We start from the raw sequence: 17,424 nt of genomic DNA, 5'->3' as shown, positions 1-17,424 counted from the left end.
AAGAATAGATAGAGAGTAGAGTACTTATGATGTTGTTAATGTATGTAGTACACTGCTGCCAAACAGTCAACATGATCGTATTTATTTACTATTCTTGTTGTTGTTGTATTCTCATAGCATTAGCTATTTTAAATTCTTCTTCCCTCTTGGGAAACAATGAATCTCGAGCTTGGTCAATGACCTCTGGATGCTTGTCACGAAGGTGGTAGGTATCGCGGTAGAGGTTGGCTGGATGGCATGGTCTATATAGATATTTCCACTTGCCATCATTAAGCATTGGGAAGCAATTTATGCAATACTTTTCATTGCATACGGGACATGTCTTTTGTAGTACGGCGGAGCAATGACATTTGAATTCTCCAAGACCACTACCACCTTCCAGTGCAGCTGCCTCCACCGGTGGCGGTACCGCCGCCACGCCAATGACCTCTGCCAACATGCTCTCCACTGCCGCTCCAGGGTTCTTAATCATCTTCTTGATACGCTTGGCACCAATCTGTCGTAGGCGGTATGCCAGCAACAACAATGATGTTGCCAATACAATGGCAAGCGCGATAATAAGTGGGAGGAGGATGTCATTGCCGCGTTTGTTCATCGCCGCGGTGTTGTCCACTCGAAGAAGGTAATCAAAGTTCACTGGGACCTTCTGTTGGTACACTGTGCCAAACGGAGAGAAGCAAGGCTCCATGTTGAACCTGGCTACAATGTAGAAACTAAACTTCACAGCTTGGTATGGGTCGTCAGTGTAGAGGATGAACGTGAAGTAGTAGGGTTGGTCCTCCTTCAACCAGATGGTGCCATTGGTGTGGCCGTTGCCATCAATGTAGAACGTGCCACCTGAAGGGTTGTCCTCTGATCGAGTGGACAATGTGAGGTATCCTCCAACTTTACCACGATTCCAAACGCTTCCTGAAACGAGCTTGGAGTACTTATACTTCGCGTTGCCAGTTTGATTCGATGCGATGGTCCACTTTGTTTCGTCCAGTTGGAACAATTTATCGTTCACAAAGTAGTAGTTTGGGTTGGACTCTATTGTCTCGGTGGTGACGAACATGGATGGTTGATTGACGAGCTTGCACTGATCGGCTGGTAAACTGACGGTGATGGTCGTGGGCAAGGGCTGGCCAGTGTTGGTCGAGATACATGTCTCGCCATCAAAGTCCACCTCCACATTGAACGTTACGTTGGTTTGTGCGGCCAGATGTCCACTCGTGTTGGAAGAGAACACAATCGACATCTGGCATGATGAATACGAGTGGATGTAACACTGGGTAATTGAGGCGGCCCAGTCAACCACGAGTGCCACACCCTCAGGAATGATGGCTGATACCACTCGGGCATTACCGGACTTTGCCTCGCTATTGACGACTTTAAGTGAATGCGAGACGGTCACATTCTGGAATGAACTGGACGTCATCCATTGGTCCACTGTGATCGAGCTGGCTGAGGTGACCTTGATGTTGTTTGGCGCTGGACAAAGTGTGAGCATAGGTAGCAGGATTGCGATGGTCTGAGCGAGACCCAAGGGCGAGGTGGTGTACAGGCATTGGTCCCCAAAAGGGTTGAGGTAGTGTACCATCAATGTACATGTAATGGGCTGGACCAATGATAGCGCTGCTGCATATGATGCATTGACGACAACTTCAAACTGTACCAGACATGTTGAGTTGGGTGCAATGTTGCAAGATGATGTGAAGATGTTGCTCACAACAGTCAGGTTGCTACTACATGTGAGTGTAGACTCCAGGTGACCATTGTTGTATCCAACATTCGCTGGCACAGATGAGACTGCAAACCTAACCGTGCCATCAATGTCTACGCTGTTCTTTGTTTGTTCAACTAAGGTCGTGGGTGGGGCGAGTGGGAAGCTGGGCGAGAATGATGCGCCCTCACATGAGTCGTACGGAGGATAGACCTGGACTGACTGGTTGTAGGAAAGTCCAACGCTTAACCAACAAGTGTTGGGATTAAGCACTTGGATATCGACACGGCACACCGCATTAGGATGTTTTAAATTGGTAGCGTAGGAGTACACATCTGTTTGAACAGAGCCGGAACCAGGCCTAGCTTCGACTACTTGTGTGTCGTTGACAACGATGTACTGAGTATCACATGTGATTCTGACTTTGAATGTACCAACCTCAGTGCCTCCATTCAATGGTAGGTCCGTTGTTACTGTCGTCTTGTAGAGCTGGCCAGACGAAACAATATGTGCCTTGTCATTGATTGAAGGGTCAAACTGCTCACGAGCAAAAGGCTGGGGAAGTGTGGCGGGTGGTGAAGACACCTTCTCCCAGCCCGATGAGATGAGGCCGAGGTAAAAGTTGACATTGGCAAGTACGCTCTCCCACCAGATCTTCAGAGACTTGATGATTGTTGGCTGGTTCTGGTACTTGATACAGGGGTCCGAGGGGATGGCCATGCGGATACTGTATGTACGAGTGTCCGAGTCGACAAGGGACCAACACTTGCTTGGGTTGTACACGGCTGAGATCATCTTGCACACCATGTATGTGTTGGGGTTGGGCGATGCCTCGACCATCAGTGTGAATCGTTGTGTAGCCATGCTCATTGCGTCAATGTATGTGATCTGTTGGAAGTGGCCATCAACGATAATGACATTGCCAAAAGAACCCTCTGTCGCGCATGTGATGTTGACTGAGAAGTTACCTCCCAACTGGCCATTGTTGTTCATGACGACATCGAGGTAGGTAGTGTAGAGGAAGCGATCAACCTGTACAAACTGAGAGGGCACAGGTTGGACCGTGTCAAGTTTGGGCTGGCCGACCACGTTCAGACAAGGATTGACTTTGTGGCATGTTGGAAACATTGGGATACTAAAGTTGGCTGACGATGCCATGCCCTTGTCTGTCCAGAGGAGTTGTTTGTTGATTGACAGGTCGACTCGACACACCAAGGGCTTGGCGGGATACTCCTTGTACACCACTCTTGCAGTGAATGGCAGACACTGACCTGGCATCACATTCTGGAACCTGTTGATATTATCGATGTAGACCTCATCTGGCTGGCTGTTGCATGTTATATCCATGAAGATCTGTCCGGATAGGTTACCATTGTTGCAGACATCCACAATGAACACTCCGTCGCATCCATCAGTGGTGCTGGTGCTGCTGGTGCGATTGTTGGTGGGCTGGCCAACACTGGGCTGGAAGTTGGGAATGGCACCTTGTCGGAATTGGAACACAGCAGTACCAATGTCGCGAATCACTTCACAGGACAGCTTGCCCCCAGGAATCACCTTGGTGCGGTACGTGCCGTCATCCAGGGTACCATCACACTGCGACCACATTGATGACATGTAGTTGTTGATGAATGAATCACCTTGGTTGGCGTACTTGCCGAGTTGGTGGTCCATTCCCGCCCCAGGTAGCTGGGAGCAGAAGTTCGGTTGGGCAAAGAAGCTGTCCTGGGTCATTCCGAGTTGATTCAATCCGGGACCAAACACATTGTCCGGAACGAATATCGCTCCAGTCACTGGTCCTCCATCCTTTGGATGTAGCATTGAGTATCCTTGCAAGTCTTAGATGGTATGAGTTAGTGAGTGCTGTCCATGGGATGGAATGATTCCAGCCTCATTCATTCAATTGTAATACATACTCCAGTTGTAGGCATCATTGTTGAACTTGAAGTTAATGTTGAGATTTTCATCGGTGAGGCTAAGCTGAGTGGTGGAGAAAGTGTAGGACTTTCCAAGCATGGTGATTCTGAACCACCTTGTGACAACTGGCACAACTGAATTTAGGTTGTACTTGTTCATAACAGGTCCATTTCTTAACGTGTGGTGTGTTGAGGCTAGATAACCAGAGTTCCTAGTCGATCCAGTTGGACAATAAACTCCCCTTGCTGGATACAAATTAAAGAAAGTACCTTTCGTGCACAATATAGTGATACCTATATATATATGATTCATTGATTGAAGATATTGATTGATTGAGTGAGTGAGTGAGGATGATTGAGTTGAGTGAGCGAGTGATCCATGACTTACTTCCTCCAAGTTTAGAGTAGAATATGAACTTCTCATCGTATGGATTAGACATGTATCCAGTCCAATCAAAGTTAGCCTACAATAACATGTGTATTGTTAGTCCTCTCCTGTCCTGTCCCTCCCCAACCCTCCATCAGCCGATCATTGATCACTACTTACTGGAAGTACGGCAGTTCCATTACCAACAGTGACATTGGTGAATTTTCCTTGTTGGAATTGAGTGATAAATGAGTTCATGGAGCTGGTCTTGACAGTTTCGATCATCTGATCGACAGCAGTCGAGTAGATATTGTAGAACTGATCAGCCTGGCCCTCTGCAATGAACTGATACTGCTGGTCACCCAAGGTCAACGGAAAGTCTATTATTGTACCCAATGCCTCTATCAATATCTATGTGGTCACGAGTCAGTATCAGATGTGATGTGTACGTACTAATGACCACAGGTTACTTACAGATAGGTAGGTATGATACTTCTGGCCAGCAAAGACATACTCATCGAATTGGATTGATATGTTGCCTTTGGCCAAGCTCACATCAAGTTGCAACTCGTTGTACATGATGTCATCGGCCTTACAGATTGGAATTGATGAGTGGCATGGCTTGGCAACCAACTGGGTCAGCTGGGATACTGATGGCGGCACAGATAGGTTACCTCCCATCCATCTTTGATCGGTAAGTGGACACAGACTTACCATCTTGTTCGATGGTAGTGTGTTGGGCGCCGGAGGGTTGGCCGTGGTAGAGTACACAGCTGCGTATTGAGGCTAGTTATATGATGATTTGTTGGTCAGAGTCAGTTAGTGTATCAGACTAGTGATGGATGGATGGATGGTCTGTACCTACGTTAACAAAGTGTCCACCCCATTGGAAGACGTCTTTGAATGCAAAGACCAACTTGTCCGATATTGGAAGTTGGGCAAAGATGTACTGGATTGTGTGATCATCTATGACTAGTATTCCAGTTGGCGAGACAGTCTTGTTGGTATAAATATCAATCATGTACTTTGTTTGAGTGATTGAGAGAGATGTGTTAGTCATTCATTACATCATCATATATATATTGATGGATGGATTAATAGTACATACGACATTTGGAAATCCACCATTCACAGTCCTTGAATAGTTGAGCAGTGTCTCTGTGTTGGTTGATATGATTGGATAGGTTGCAATCAATCTGTTTGTTTGATCGATTGAACGGAATAAAGTGAGTGATTGATTGATTGAATGAGTGATGGGATGATGGAGAGAGTGAACTTACATTCCGTCTTTGTCAAAGAACATTCTTATCTGGAAGTCCTTCGAACTGATCACTGATTGAGGAGGAGGTGTGAGAGAGACTTGAATACAATTATATCCAACAGTGATTGGCTTTGATTGCAGAAACTCATTGATTACTACTGATTTAATACCAATTATACAAGACAATAATATTAAAATTAAAAGTAATGAATGATGTTGTTGATGTTGTTTATGTTGTTTTAACATTTGTTATTACTTGATATAAATATATATCTTTGGAATAGATATGATAATGTTCAACCTTGATATGATTTGATTTGATTTAAGTGGACCTTGCTTTGGTGGATGCCCTTTCATTTTGCAAACTCGTGGAGCTGAAATCGGAGTGTCCTTTTTTTTTGCAAACCCACCTAGTGAGCGAAGTCAATCACTCAATTTACAAAAAAACAAACAAAGAATCGTTTACAAGTAGTACATGTTTGATTGAATGATTGATGAATGATTGATTGATGAGTGAGAGTGAGAGGCATGAGAATGAAGTTGGTTGGTTACATCTCAATATCGAGGGTTGCGAGAGATGTTCTAGAATTAATCGTGTGTGTGAGAGTGAGTGAGGCTAGCCTTGAATATCAAAGATTATTGATATTTGATGATGATGTTATAACTAAAGATAGAGATATATCTCTAGACATAGTTATAATTGAATGAGTGAGTGAGTGAGTCATTGATCATGGGATTGATTGAATGTATAAACACCACTATGATCATCATGATGGAGATTCCATAGTGTGTGTGTTCGGCTGGTTCGTGTGGAGTGTGGGGAGATCTTTGTGTTTGAGATACCGACTGGGCATGAATCCAAAATAGGCAACGTATTTCGATTCAATGTCAATGTCAATGACTCGGAAATGAATATATATGTTTAGATATATACACGTACAATGTACATTGTTTGTTTGTTAACGTACCAGATACATACAGATACATACAGATAATACATACATATATATATAATAACAACATATAAATGCAACCAATAATGTCAAGCCCAAATGTTGAAAGAATTGGAATGGCACTGAGGACTGCATTCCTTGCCAACAAGACACGCCCACTTGAGTGGCGTTACACTCAACTTAAAGCCATCAAGAAGATGATTGCAGAGAATCAATCGGATATCTGTCAGGCTCTCAAGAAGGACTTGGGCAAGTGCGAGTCCGAGTCGTCGCTGTCCGAGATCAACTTGGTGCTGAGCGAGTGTGATCTGGCCATTTCAAACCTCGAGAAGTGGACCAAGACCAAGAAGGTCTACACACCCGTGCGTCTCCAGCCCTCCTCGTCGCAGATCATCAAGGAGCCGCTGGGTGTCGTGCTGATCATGTCGCCCTGGAACTATCCCGTCAACCTCGCCGTCATCCCCCTGATTGGTGCCGTCGCCGCTGGTAACTGCGCTTTCATCAAGCTGTCGCCACACTCACTCAATGTCAGCACACTGCTGCATGGACTCGTCGAGAAGTACTTGGACCGCGAGTGCATTGCCATTGACTTTGGCGATGTTGCTGTCGCACAGGCTCTGCTGCAGATGCAATGGGATCACATCTTCTTCACAGGTGGCGTTGAGATTGGTCGCATCGTCTACCAAGCTGCCGCCAAGCACCTCACACCCGTCACCCTCGAGCTCGGAGGCAAGAACCCATGTATCATAGACAAAGAATGCAACCTCAAGCTTGCCGCCAAGAAGATCGTTTGGTAAGTGTCAAGTTGGTGACCAAATCGCCGAGTCGCTGGAACCATCCCCACTAATCAATCAATCATTCAAACATACTACACGACCAACAGGAGCAAGAGCTACAACTCTGGACAGTCATGTGTCGCACCAGACTATTTGTTCATTCACAAGTCACAGCTGGACGAGTTCTTGGAGCTTGTCAAGCACTTTATTCATGAGTTCTTTGGCGACGACGTCCAGAAGAGCCCATTCTACAGCAGATTGATCAACAAGTTCCATGCCGAGCGTGTGTCCAAATTGATGGCACACGGCAAGGTTGTCATTGGTGGCCAGGTCGACATTGAGGATCGCTTCGTCTCGCCAACATTCATGGTGGACCCCGACCTCAACTCACCACTGATGCAAGAGGAGGTGTTTGGTCCATTGTTGCCAATACTCACTTATGAGAACATGAGCGAGGTCGTCCAGTTTGTGCGCTCCAAGCCACATGCCCTCACACTGATGCTGTACTCATCGAGCAAGACCACCCAGGACTACGTGTTCAACAACACACAGTCTGGTGCAGCCCTCGCCAACGAGGCACTGCTTCACTTCACCTCGCCCTACCTCCCATTCGGTGGAGTTGGTCACAGTGGCATTGGTGCCTACCATGGAAAGCTTACATTCGACCTATTCACTCACAAGAAGGCCTGTGTCCGATCATCCTCCATGCAGGTAAGTACCATCTCTTTATGTTCATCATACTCTCTCATGATTGATTGATTGATCGTCTTGCGATTTGTTAGGATAAGTGACGCCAACACCCTCTACCATCCCCTTCTATTCTGTCCCCATGCTACATAGATACTCGATCTCCCAGTTAAGTACCCACCCTACACAGCATTCTCTGACTCTGTCATGACCACCGCTTTGAGAACCAAGTGGTAGGTCATTCTGTCAGTCTGTCACGTGCCCTTCACTGGATCATCTTTCAAGCAAAGCGAGTCCTCGATCGATCACATAAATTGTTATGTTATTTGAATAACTCCCTTTGTACTTCTTTGTCTTATTATTAGTATTAACAACATGCCATGGTTGTAAACTACTTTGATTGAATGAGTCATCTTTGAAGAAGTTCGTTCGTGACGTGGTTGACGAAACACTTCTAAAATGCCTCATTCATTCATTTAATGCAACAAAATGTTTTAATATATATACTTATTCTAATACAATCAATCTTGTAATACATACTCTTACTCATTCATTCAATCACTCACTCACTCACTCAATCAATCAAGTTAGTTGGACATATACACAGACAGAACAAACAACTCAATCAATGATGATAATGACTAGAATCAATAGATCATTGCTGAGTAGTAGTAGGAATGGTCGACCTATAGTACTTCAATTATTTGTGTTATTTATGCTGATACAACAGACATTGTCATCTACTACTTTGGAGGATTCGACTACGTTGGCGGAGGATCTAACACCGCGACAGATCAACTTGGCACTGACAGAGAACTCTGACGATATGCTAATATCTTGGATCACAAATGGTGTCATAAAGAAGTCCACCGTGTACTATTATGCTGGCGCATGTGTAGACAGTGGCAGCAACAGCCTCGACAAGCTGGCCGGCGACAAGACGATCATCGTCAGCATTGGCACAACGACGACATACTATCCATACAGCGGCTACCTGCACTCGGTGCGCCTCAACTCGCTGACGCCCAACACCAAGTACTGCTATAGCGTCGGCGGCGAAGTGCTGCGCAACAGCTCGAACCTGCAGAACTGGAGCTCGTGGCGACAGTTTCAGACGGCACCTGGTCGCGACCACTCTGTGACGTTTGTGGCGCTGGCCGACTGCGGCACGTATGGCAACGTCATTCCGGTGATGGCCTCTCTGGCCCAGGAGACAGACGTGTCGCTCGTGTTGCACGCTGGCGATCTCTCGTATGGACTCAATGAATCAGTATGGGACACGTTTGGCAACTTGGTCGAGCCCGTCGCTTCGCAGTTCCCCTACATGGTGATCCCGGGCAACTGGGACGTCAAGCCAGGTGCAATCAACGCATACTACAACAGGTATCATATGCCCCTTGCATACCCCTCGCCAACAACGTCACTGCGTCTCAATGAGGAGACGGGCTTGATGGAGACCAAGACCAACTACCACCTGTTCTACACCATCGAGTATTCACATGCATTCATCATCATGCTCTCGTCCTACGATCCATACGACGAGCAAAGCATTCAATACAAGTGGTTGGTGCAGCAGTTGGAGCATGTTCAAAACAACAGACACAAGTTCCCATGGCTAATCGTCGGAGCTCACAGTCCAATGTACAGGTAAGATGACATCATGGGCACATGTTCTAGCCAAGGCGCAGGTTCAACTAACCCCTCACGATCATTCAATCAATCATAGCTCATCAACTGGACATGGAGGTGGCGATGTCAACTTTAGATCAGCGATCGAACACTTGCTCAAGGAGTACAAGGTCAACTTGGTGATCTCTGGACACGATCATTGTTATGAGAGGAGTTATCCAGCGTACGATGGCAAGCCTTTGAACGACCTGCCCGACGAGTATACGAGTGACATGGGCACAGTCCATCTGCTGGCGGGCACTGGCGGCGCCGACCAAGACCCATGGCTGCCGCGTCCCGACTGGACTGCGCACCGCGAGAACTCGGCCGGCTACACCAAGGTGAAAGCATCGCCACTGACACTCGAGGTGACGTATCTTCGCTACAATGGCTCGATTGGCGATCGCTTCAGAATCACAAACGTCGACACTGATGGTCCCCAGGGCAGCACACATCTCGGTCTGATCATGCTGGTCATCTTCCTCATGGTCCTAGTTTTCCCACTGTGCGCCTACAGTGGACTACCATCACGCATATTCAACTCGATCATGGTTGGCGGCGGCCCCTATGTACGAATGGGCAATTCCATTGTATAATAATACAAGTTCAATGTCTGGTCTGGACGTCATGACATCCTCCCCCATCTAAAACAATGTTTGATTGATTGAAGTCCAAATTGGGTCTTTTTCAAGATTTATTACACAACTGGTGATGAGTCGGGTTGGGGTACGATCCGATCCACCCACATTGAGACTTTAACTTGAAAGATCGATCTTGACGTTATTAATAAACATAAAATGAAATTAATGTATTGTTGTTGTTGATTGGTGACACACAATAATATGCAGTTGATTGTGTTTGAATGATTGTATCAAACACATGTCCAGTTAATACATATAATATATATATATATCACTCGCACAATCAATCAATCAAATCAAATCAATCAATACATTTAAACATACATACACTTCACTGATAAATGGAATAGGCCTGGAACAATACTCTGAATTACACAGCAACATTCATTAGAAGAATAATTATTACAAGATCACAGACAGACAGGTACTATACACACATTTATGATGATCATTGCCTCAATCTTCTCTCTTTCTGCACACCATAGTTATAACTTATAAGTGTTATTGATCATCGTCATCATACACACACACCTCCACTTAAGGTTATCTCATCACATCAAACACACACACTCAAACACAAACACACACTAACAAACAATGTTGTTGGTGTTGTGGTCCAACTATCCAATCACTTTTGGATGTGGATATGGGGGTTGGTGTTGTTGACGAGTGTGAGTGGGTTAGTGTGGAGGACCCTGCCTGGCGATCACTTAATGGTGAATGAATGAATACCATTTACCTAACCTACCTTAACCCTTAACCTTGCCTTTACCCTTACTCTTACTCTTACAATTACCTCACCAATCCCATCCCTCCATTATCATAACGACATGACGACGACTATGCCTTTTCTTCACTCTCTCTCTTTCACTCACTCTATCACCTGATTCATTCTCGCTCCATCATCATCATCAATTTAACTAACTTATTAATATATTTATATTTATAGAATCAATCAATCAAACATACAATCAATCATACAATCAAATATGGACATTATAATTGAAGACTGCAGTAACTTGGAGTCTGACGAATCGGAGGTCACGTGTCAAGAGACTTGCAGTGTTCTAAGCGATGACGATGGATCGTAAGTGACGACCTACTTTGAAAAGTGATCGATCTAGATCAATGTGTTTATCACGAAAGGACAAACAAACATGCGGCTCACCTCGGAGTCCTCTTTGTGATTTTTCTCGACCAATCTCATCACCAACCTGGCACAAGCACCAGCCCACCACATCCATCATCATCAATCAACAAGTTGTTTATCGCACACGCTTGACACGAGAGTGTGTTTTTTGATCAATCTATGAAACAAACAATGTTGGGAGATCCTGGTTCCAAGTCAAGCCATCATCTATCCAGGCCATCCACTCCATTCATTCAATCATTCAATCATTCATCCCCGACCCAAGTCCATTCTAGATACCATAACTCGTATCACCTATATAACAACAATAACAACAATAATATCGAGAGAGCGAGAGAGACATACCTACCTTACACCAATCAATCAATCAATATCAGCAGGCAGGAGAAACATCAACAACAACTTCAACTTCAACATCAACATCACTATCAATCAAATATAATAGTGACAGACATTAATGAACGAATCAATCGACCTCGACGAAAATTATAATACAGATACATCATACATGTAATAATACTGGACTTGCGAACTCAACTCAACTTGATGCGACACACACTTTGATTGATCAATCAACACAGCACATTCACTCACTCACTCATTCACACAACACACGACCTTTCGATCTCATCGCCGACCCGACCCCAACACCCTCATCCAACACAACATCCACACACATATTACCAAAGTTACACTTATCACAAGTTCATTGACCTGTTGCTATGTTATTGTTCATCCTACACATTGACCATCATTCATAACTTGTCATTGTCATCACTCACCATCACACGTGATCGGCAAGGATGATGGAGTGGATTGATGACCTAAGTTTGATGTTTGTTGTTCTTGGATGTTGTTGTCCATCTTTGTTATAATTATAGCTCCCCAACACATAATTAGTTAGATATGGCTTTAACAGAAAGGTACCATTGTTATGGCCATTACTGTCGCATCCACTTGTTCAATCCCCATCACTCATTCAATCATTCAATCACTCAATCAATCACTAACATTCAAACAATCAATCGAACAAACTTTAGAGGATCAACTACACATAAACAACAACAACAACAGAGTACGATTAGTAAAATGGAAGGATTGGCAATGTGCAAGGTGTGTCTAGGACAGACACCTCGTTATAATAAGCATTGTCATCTGTGCCAGAGTGAGCTGGGCGATAGATGTTGGCGTTGCGACTACCTCTGCAAGCCAAACTCAAAGTTCTGCTTTCGTTGCAATGTCAAACTGGTCATGATCGAGCTGCCGGACGCAGACTCCATCCTGCCCATTCCAGCATTCCGTCCAACACAAGCAAACTCTGGCGGATCCGCCTTGAAGAGCAATGATGACGCAGCTGCAAAGTTGTTGGTAGATCGCGAGAGGAAGGCTGTATCCATAAAATCAATGATAGCCAATATCAATAAGACATCGGAGCCAACTACTCCGCCTGCATCGATGGTCACTGGCGAGAAACAGAACTCATTCATCAAGACCAGGCTATCATATATACCTGCCAAGTCAACAAGCCTGACGACTACGCCGCCTTCATCGGCATCATCAACGCCACACATCATCCAGAAATCAGTGTCTCCAGCAATCGATCACACATCAAATGAGCCCAACAATATTACATCAACTTCATCACATCCATCATCACCTTCCCCTGCAGTTGCCTCGTCCTCAACGACAACGGACGATGAGCAATCTGATGCCTCCGACACGACCACGACCCCAGCTCTCCAGCTCGAGTCTGCGCCACTCAGTCCCATAACGATCAAGGACCAGCTGGAGCAACAGCAGCTCGAAGAGTCACTGGCCGCGCTACAGCGCGAATCATCATTACCGACAATGTCGATAACGACGACGACAACTACAACGACGACTACTCAAGCGCCAACATCAGACGCCAACGACAACAACAACGACGAACCAACAACAATCATAATGACAACGCCACCACAACCTTACGCCGACTTTAACCTACGAACATCAAAACGACGATCAGTCACATCAGCATTCATCTTTAACGAGATCATTGATGCCTTCCCCACGCCACCCGACAGCAAGATACTCTCGCCCAACGCTACATTCAATGGCAAGACCATACATCACTACGTCAGCTCGCCAATGCCCGCCAACGGTACATTGGGCAGCCACAGCCAACATTCATCTCCCACGCATCACAACAACAACACGCCCAATGGCAATGGCAATGGCAGCGGTAACAAGTCAAGGACATCATCAGGTGATCAACGTGCATTACTTGTAAAGGAGATTGTTAGTACAGAGTTGGACTACATCAAGGACTTGGAGACGATTGTCAATGTATTCTACAAGCCGCTCAGAGATGAGCTCAAGATCATATCTACTGAGGAGTGCGCCAGCGTCTTCTCCAACATCGAGCAGATCCTAGAAGTGAACCAAGACCTCTACGGCAGGATCAGTTCATCAACAGCCTCCATTGGAGAGGTGTTTTGTCAAATGGTATGTTGGACAAAGGGCATGCCCTGGCCATCCACTCACTAACTCACTCAATCACTCACTCAATCAATCAATCAAACATAGTCTGATTCACTTGGTAACTACTCTGTGTATTGCAATTATAATCAAAAGTCATTGGACAGTCTGTCCAGACTGCCACAGGTGGACAACTATATATCTGAACGACCAGAGCTGCGAGGTCTCAACCTTCACTCATTCCTCATCAAGCCAGTACAGAGAATATGTAAATACCCTCTGCTGCTGAGAGAGCTACTAAAGGCTACGTCTGCCGATCATCCAGACCATGGACAACTGATCCTGGCCGTAGCCAAGATCGAGCAAATCGTAAACCTAATCAACAAGGTCAAGATGGAGAATGAGACATGGCAGAGGACAATGCAGATCATCCAATCACTGAAAGGATCAGAGGTAAGTTGACTTTGATTGATTGATTGAATGGAGGTTTTGTGTACCTGGATGTGGATGCTAACGCGCTGTCCAACATTATATAGAGTCTACAATTGTCAAAGAGAACATTGATGAGCGAGGGCAAGATGCAGATGGTCGAGGGATTCAACGAGAACTCAGACAAGAAGCTACAGCTCAAGTATAAGAAGGGGTTCTACTTCCTATTCAACGATCTCTTCCTGTTCACCAAGCACAAGGGTAGCTCATACAAGTTGGTCAAGAGCATACCACTTGACAATGTAATAGTTCACAGCTGTAATCATTCAGGTATGTTATGGGTTGTCCGCGCACAAGCTGCCACGCCACGCCAGGCAACAGGATACTGACACATAGCCAACAGATAAACACTTTTTCACAATAGTAGAGTTTGGAGTTGGCGGTGAGAGATGGACATTCTATCCACCGACTGGTGGACAGGCATTGGCACTCACAACGACAATGCAAAGACTGATCGAGAAGTGTTGGGATAATAGGTACGATGGCGAACTGCAGCCCAAACCAATGGGAAATGCCAGTCCGGCGCAATCACCCTCGCCCAGCAAGACAAAGAAGCTTCCCCGTCGACTGGTAAAGAGTTTGGTCAACATGAAGACATTGTAGTAAAACATGACATAGCATGGCATGGCATGTCAATATTGTACACCCTTATTTTATTATGGTCGAGTTGGATTGGACAACAGCCTTGACTTAAGATACACAAGTATGAACAAAGGGAATTTTTGAGTGATTCCAGGCTCAATTCCACAAGTAAACTCTTTAGAACACTCAAGATGATTTGATACCCATGATGATTTGGTCAACTAAAGGGAAAAGTATTTATTTGATTGATTAATAAGGTATGACTAAAGAGGAGATGATGGTTATTTTCATTTATCCTTCAATTTCAAACCGAAGTTCTTAACATGTGGTAGTGAATAGATTGCCAATCGAATGATAATGAGTAAATTAAGAAATATTAAGTAATGATGTCTATATTTGGTTAAATAACCATATATGTAGTTGATGACTTATTAACTTAGTTTCAGCACTAAAGCGATCAATAATCATATTCATATGTATAAGAAAATAAGTATAAATAGAACTGGACAACATGTCAGTGAGACTCATCATTAACTCAATATCATCATTTCTTAACAATATTACTATGTCTCTATCTGATTCAAAGAGTAAGTAATCTCTACCTATATCACTTTCCATCCTACCTGTCATTGTTATTTATACCCTCTCTAATAGAATCAATATTCATGTCTGAGCTCAGAATTCAGCTCCACCATCTCTGTCTATCCTATGACCAACTCAGCGCCATCACCAACATCATGTTTGCCAAAGAAGAGGACCCAGTCATTATCATTGTGTGGGATTTAAATGCTGTGAAGATTAGAGTCCAGCCAGCCGATCCAACTCGAGCCACTCAGAATCTTCTGATCGAGCACCTATGCAACTCTTATGCTCACGACCCAGTTGAGGTAAGTGCCAGAACTGTCTTCAACTTCAGCTCCTGGAATCAATTGTTGGACCAGAATGAACTATTGACCAACAACATACCCTGGTGCCTTCACTACCACAATGTTCCAAATTTGGCCAGTGCCTGGTTGGTTACCAAGTCTGATACCCAGCACCCTCTGACCAGAGAATACATTGATCATCCCTTCTACCGCCCCTTCGATCATGCTCTGAGTGTCTACCCTATCTGAATGGCCATCCAATGAATCTTCGACACTTACCTACTACCTCAACTGCTAGAGTGATTGAATAAATATGTACAATTGATTTATGATAGCTTTAAACACCTTCTAGAAGGTGGATGTCCGCGAGAACTGGATGGATGTGATGTCAGAGTAGGTTTGCATGAGTGATGATGTCCTAAAGTCTTTGATCGTGATCACAAGTGGTTCTGAAGAGCTGTTGTTGTTGTTGGCGAGGCCAGTACTCGACCCCGACCCCGACCCAGACCCAATCATACTCTGTGAGGAATTGACTACTCTGACGTGCGGTGAGCTCTGGTACAGACTGTCGGCATCGTCATGTGGATGGAATCCTTTGAGACTGCACTTGGCGATTGAATCCATGCCGCCGGCACTCAACGAGAACACCTCGTAGTTGGGCGTGGGCTTTGGACTGACCACAACGGCAATCGACTCTTTTAGCTGCTGTTGGTAGCAGTAGTGGTTGTGGATGTCCACGGACGACAGGAACACCGTCTGCGTCGGGTGCGTGTGGATCCAGCCCAGTGTGAGTAGACTTCTCTCGAGCTGGTAGCAGAACACCTGCTCGTCATTGATGCACTCAAAGCTGTCGTCGCGGCCCACCTGATTGGGGAATATTAGCTCGGTGATGACAAAGTGTGTCTTCTCATCGCGTCCACATAACAGAGCGCCAGTCTCAATGCCCTTGATCGTGTTGTGAATAGATCGATTCCAGAAGAGATAGACAATCTCCTCGCTGAGCAATATAGGCTTGCGAATGGATGCTGCTACTGTGCTCACTGTTGGTGTCGTCGTAGTCGTCGAAGAAGATGATGCCAATGAAGCTGCGAGCTGGCTCTGTGGTGTGTCCTTCTCAAAGATGGTCAACTTTGGTGAGTTGACTCTAATGTTGAAAGAGTCATTCAATGATGATGTTGTTGACGATGACAATGATGATGGCATGCCAGTTATGCTATTGTTGCTACTAAGAGTAGTCTGTAGTTGTTCAAAAGTGATTGGATACTTCTTTGTCTTGACCTGACTACTCATCAATGAGTCACTAATCTTATGTCTTTCATTGTTGCTACTACTTGTGTTATTATTGTTGTTGTTGTTGTTGATGACGCTGTTGTTCTTGGTTTGATTGGCTCTGTACATATCACTTGCTCTATTCCTTCCAAAGTACATAAACTCTTCATCATCAATATCATCACTATGTTGTTGTTGTTGATCTGTTTGATGCACTGGTAGCAAATGTTCGGATGCTCTATCCTTTCGCTTGGTGTTGAATGATGTTGATGATGGTGATGATGATGGGAATAGTGGAGAGAATGGAAGTTGTTGTTTCTGTTGTTGAAGTAATGAGTGACTATGATCTTTATGTACAAGTTGTTTAGATTGTTGCTGTTGAGGTTGTTGTAGTTGTTGTTGTTTTTGTTTCTGTTTCTTCTTTTGATTGGCTATATTATATTCTTTATAGGACATTGGTTTGAATGAGAGACTCCAATATGTATGTTTAATATACATCATCATTAGATAGACTGATAATGCAAACACTGCTGGTAGATATAAGTTATCCCACATAAAGTAACTGATTGATTCAAACCAAGTGGCTTGAACACCATATTGCAATACATGTGGCATCCTTGCTTGCACAACAGTGTAATAA

The 17,424-nt window shown here is 44.7% G+C and overlaps 7 protein-coding genes across 7 annotated transcripts; 4 read left to right on the top strand and 3 right to left on the bottom strand.

The window, feature by feature from the left end:
• Positions 1-194: 194 nt before the first annotated feature.
• On the bottom strand, positions 195-5,288 carry SAMD00019534_084750 (hypothetical protein; the record flags this gene model as incomplete). The annotated part of the gene is made up of 10 exons (XM_012896366.1): positions 195-242; positions 314-3,540; positions 3,619-3,912; positions 4,007-4,082; positions 4,166-4,396; positions 4,460-4,627; positions 4,700-4,771; positions 4,851-5,009; positions 5,094-5,181; positions 5,266-5,288. The coding sequence occupies 10 exons, from the start codon at positions 5,286-5,288 to the stop codon at positions 195-197; spliced, it is 4,386 nt and encodes a 1,461-aa protein (XP_012751820.1).
• A 397-nt stretch (positions 5,289-5,685) lies between these two features.
• On the bottom strand, positions 5,686-5,862 carry SAMD00019534_084740 (hypothetical protein; the record flags this gene model as incomplete). The annotated part of the gene is made up of 1 exon (XM_012896365.1): positions 5,686-5,862. A coding segment is annotated over one exon (177 nt), but the record flags the coding sequence as incomplete, so codon positions are not given.
• Positions 5,863-6,273: 411 nt separating this feature from the next.
• On the top strand, positions 6,274-7,899 carry SAMD00019534_084730 (hypothetical protein; the record flags this gene model as incomplete). The annotated part of the gene is made up of 3 exons (XM_012896364.1): positions 6,274-6,992; positions 7,083-7,686; positions 7,816-7,899. 3 exons carry the CDS (start codon positions 6,274-6,276, stop codon positions 7,897-7,899), a joined length of 1,407 nt encoding a protein of 468 aa, XP_012751818.1.
• A 478-nt stretch (positions 7,900-8,377) lies between these two features.
• SAMD00019534_084720 (hypothetical protein) lies at positions 8,378-9,926 on the top strand (the record flags this gene model as incomplete). The annotated part of the gene is made up of 2 exons (XM_012896363.1): positions 8,378-9,309; positions 9,389-9,926. 2 exons carry the CDS (start codon positions 8,378-8,380, stop codon positions 9,924-9,926), a joined length of 1,470 nt encoding a protein of 489 aa, XP_012751817.1.
• Positions 9,927-10,960: 1,034 nt separating this feature from the next.
• On the top strand, positions 10,961-14,652 carry SAMD00019534_084710 (hypothetical protein; the record flags this gene model as incomplete). The annotated part of the gene is made up of 6 exons (XM_012896362.1): positions 10,961-11,058; positions 12,162-12,636; positions 13,603-13,605; positions 13,687-14,031; positions 14,115-14,337; positions 14,411-14,652. Coding segments are annotated over 6 exons (1,386 nt in total), but the record flags the coding sequence as incomplete, so codon positions are not given.
• Positions 14,653-15,214: 562 nt separating this feature from the next.
• On the top strand, positions 15,215-15,764 carry SAMD00019534_084700 (hypothetical protein; the record flags this gene model as incomplete). The annotated part of the gene is made up of 2 exons (XM_012896361.1): positions 15,215-15,236; positions 15,304-15,764. 2 exons carry the CDS (start codon positions 15,215-15,217, stop codon positions 15,762-15,764), a joined length of 483 nt encoding a protein of 160 aa, XP_012751815.1.
• A 99-nt stretch (positions 15,765-15,863) lies between these two features.
• Positions 15,864-17,240, bottom strand: SAMD00019534_084690 (hypothetical protein; the record flags this gene model as incomplete). Its single annotated transcript, XM_012896360.1, has 1 exon — positions 15,864-17,240. The coding sequence occupies one exon, from the start codon at positions 17,238-17,240 to the stop codon at positions 15,864-15,866; it is 1,377 nt and encodes a 458-aa protein (XP_012751814.1).
• Positions 17,241-17,424: the final 184 nt, after the last annotated feature.

This window comes from Acytostelium subglobosum (assembly GCF_000787575.1).
Source record: "Acytostelium subglobosum LB1 DNA, scaffold: scaffold18, whole genome shotgun sequence".
NCBI classification, from domain to species: domain Eukaryota; phylum Evosea; class Eumycetozoa; order Acytosteliales; family Acytosteliaceae; genus Acytostelium; species Acytostelium subglobosum.
This window is presented reverse-complemented; position numbering and strand designations above follow the sequence as displayed.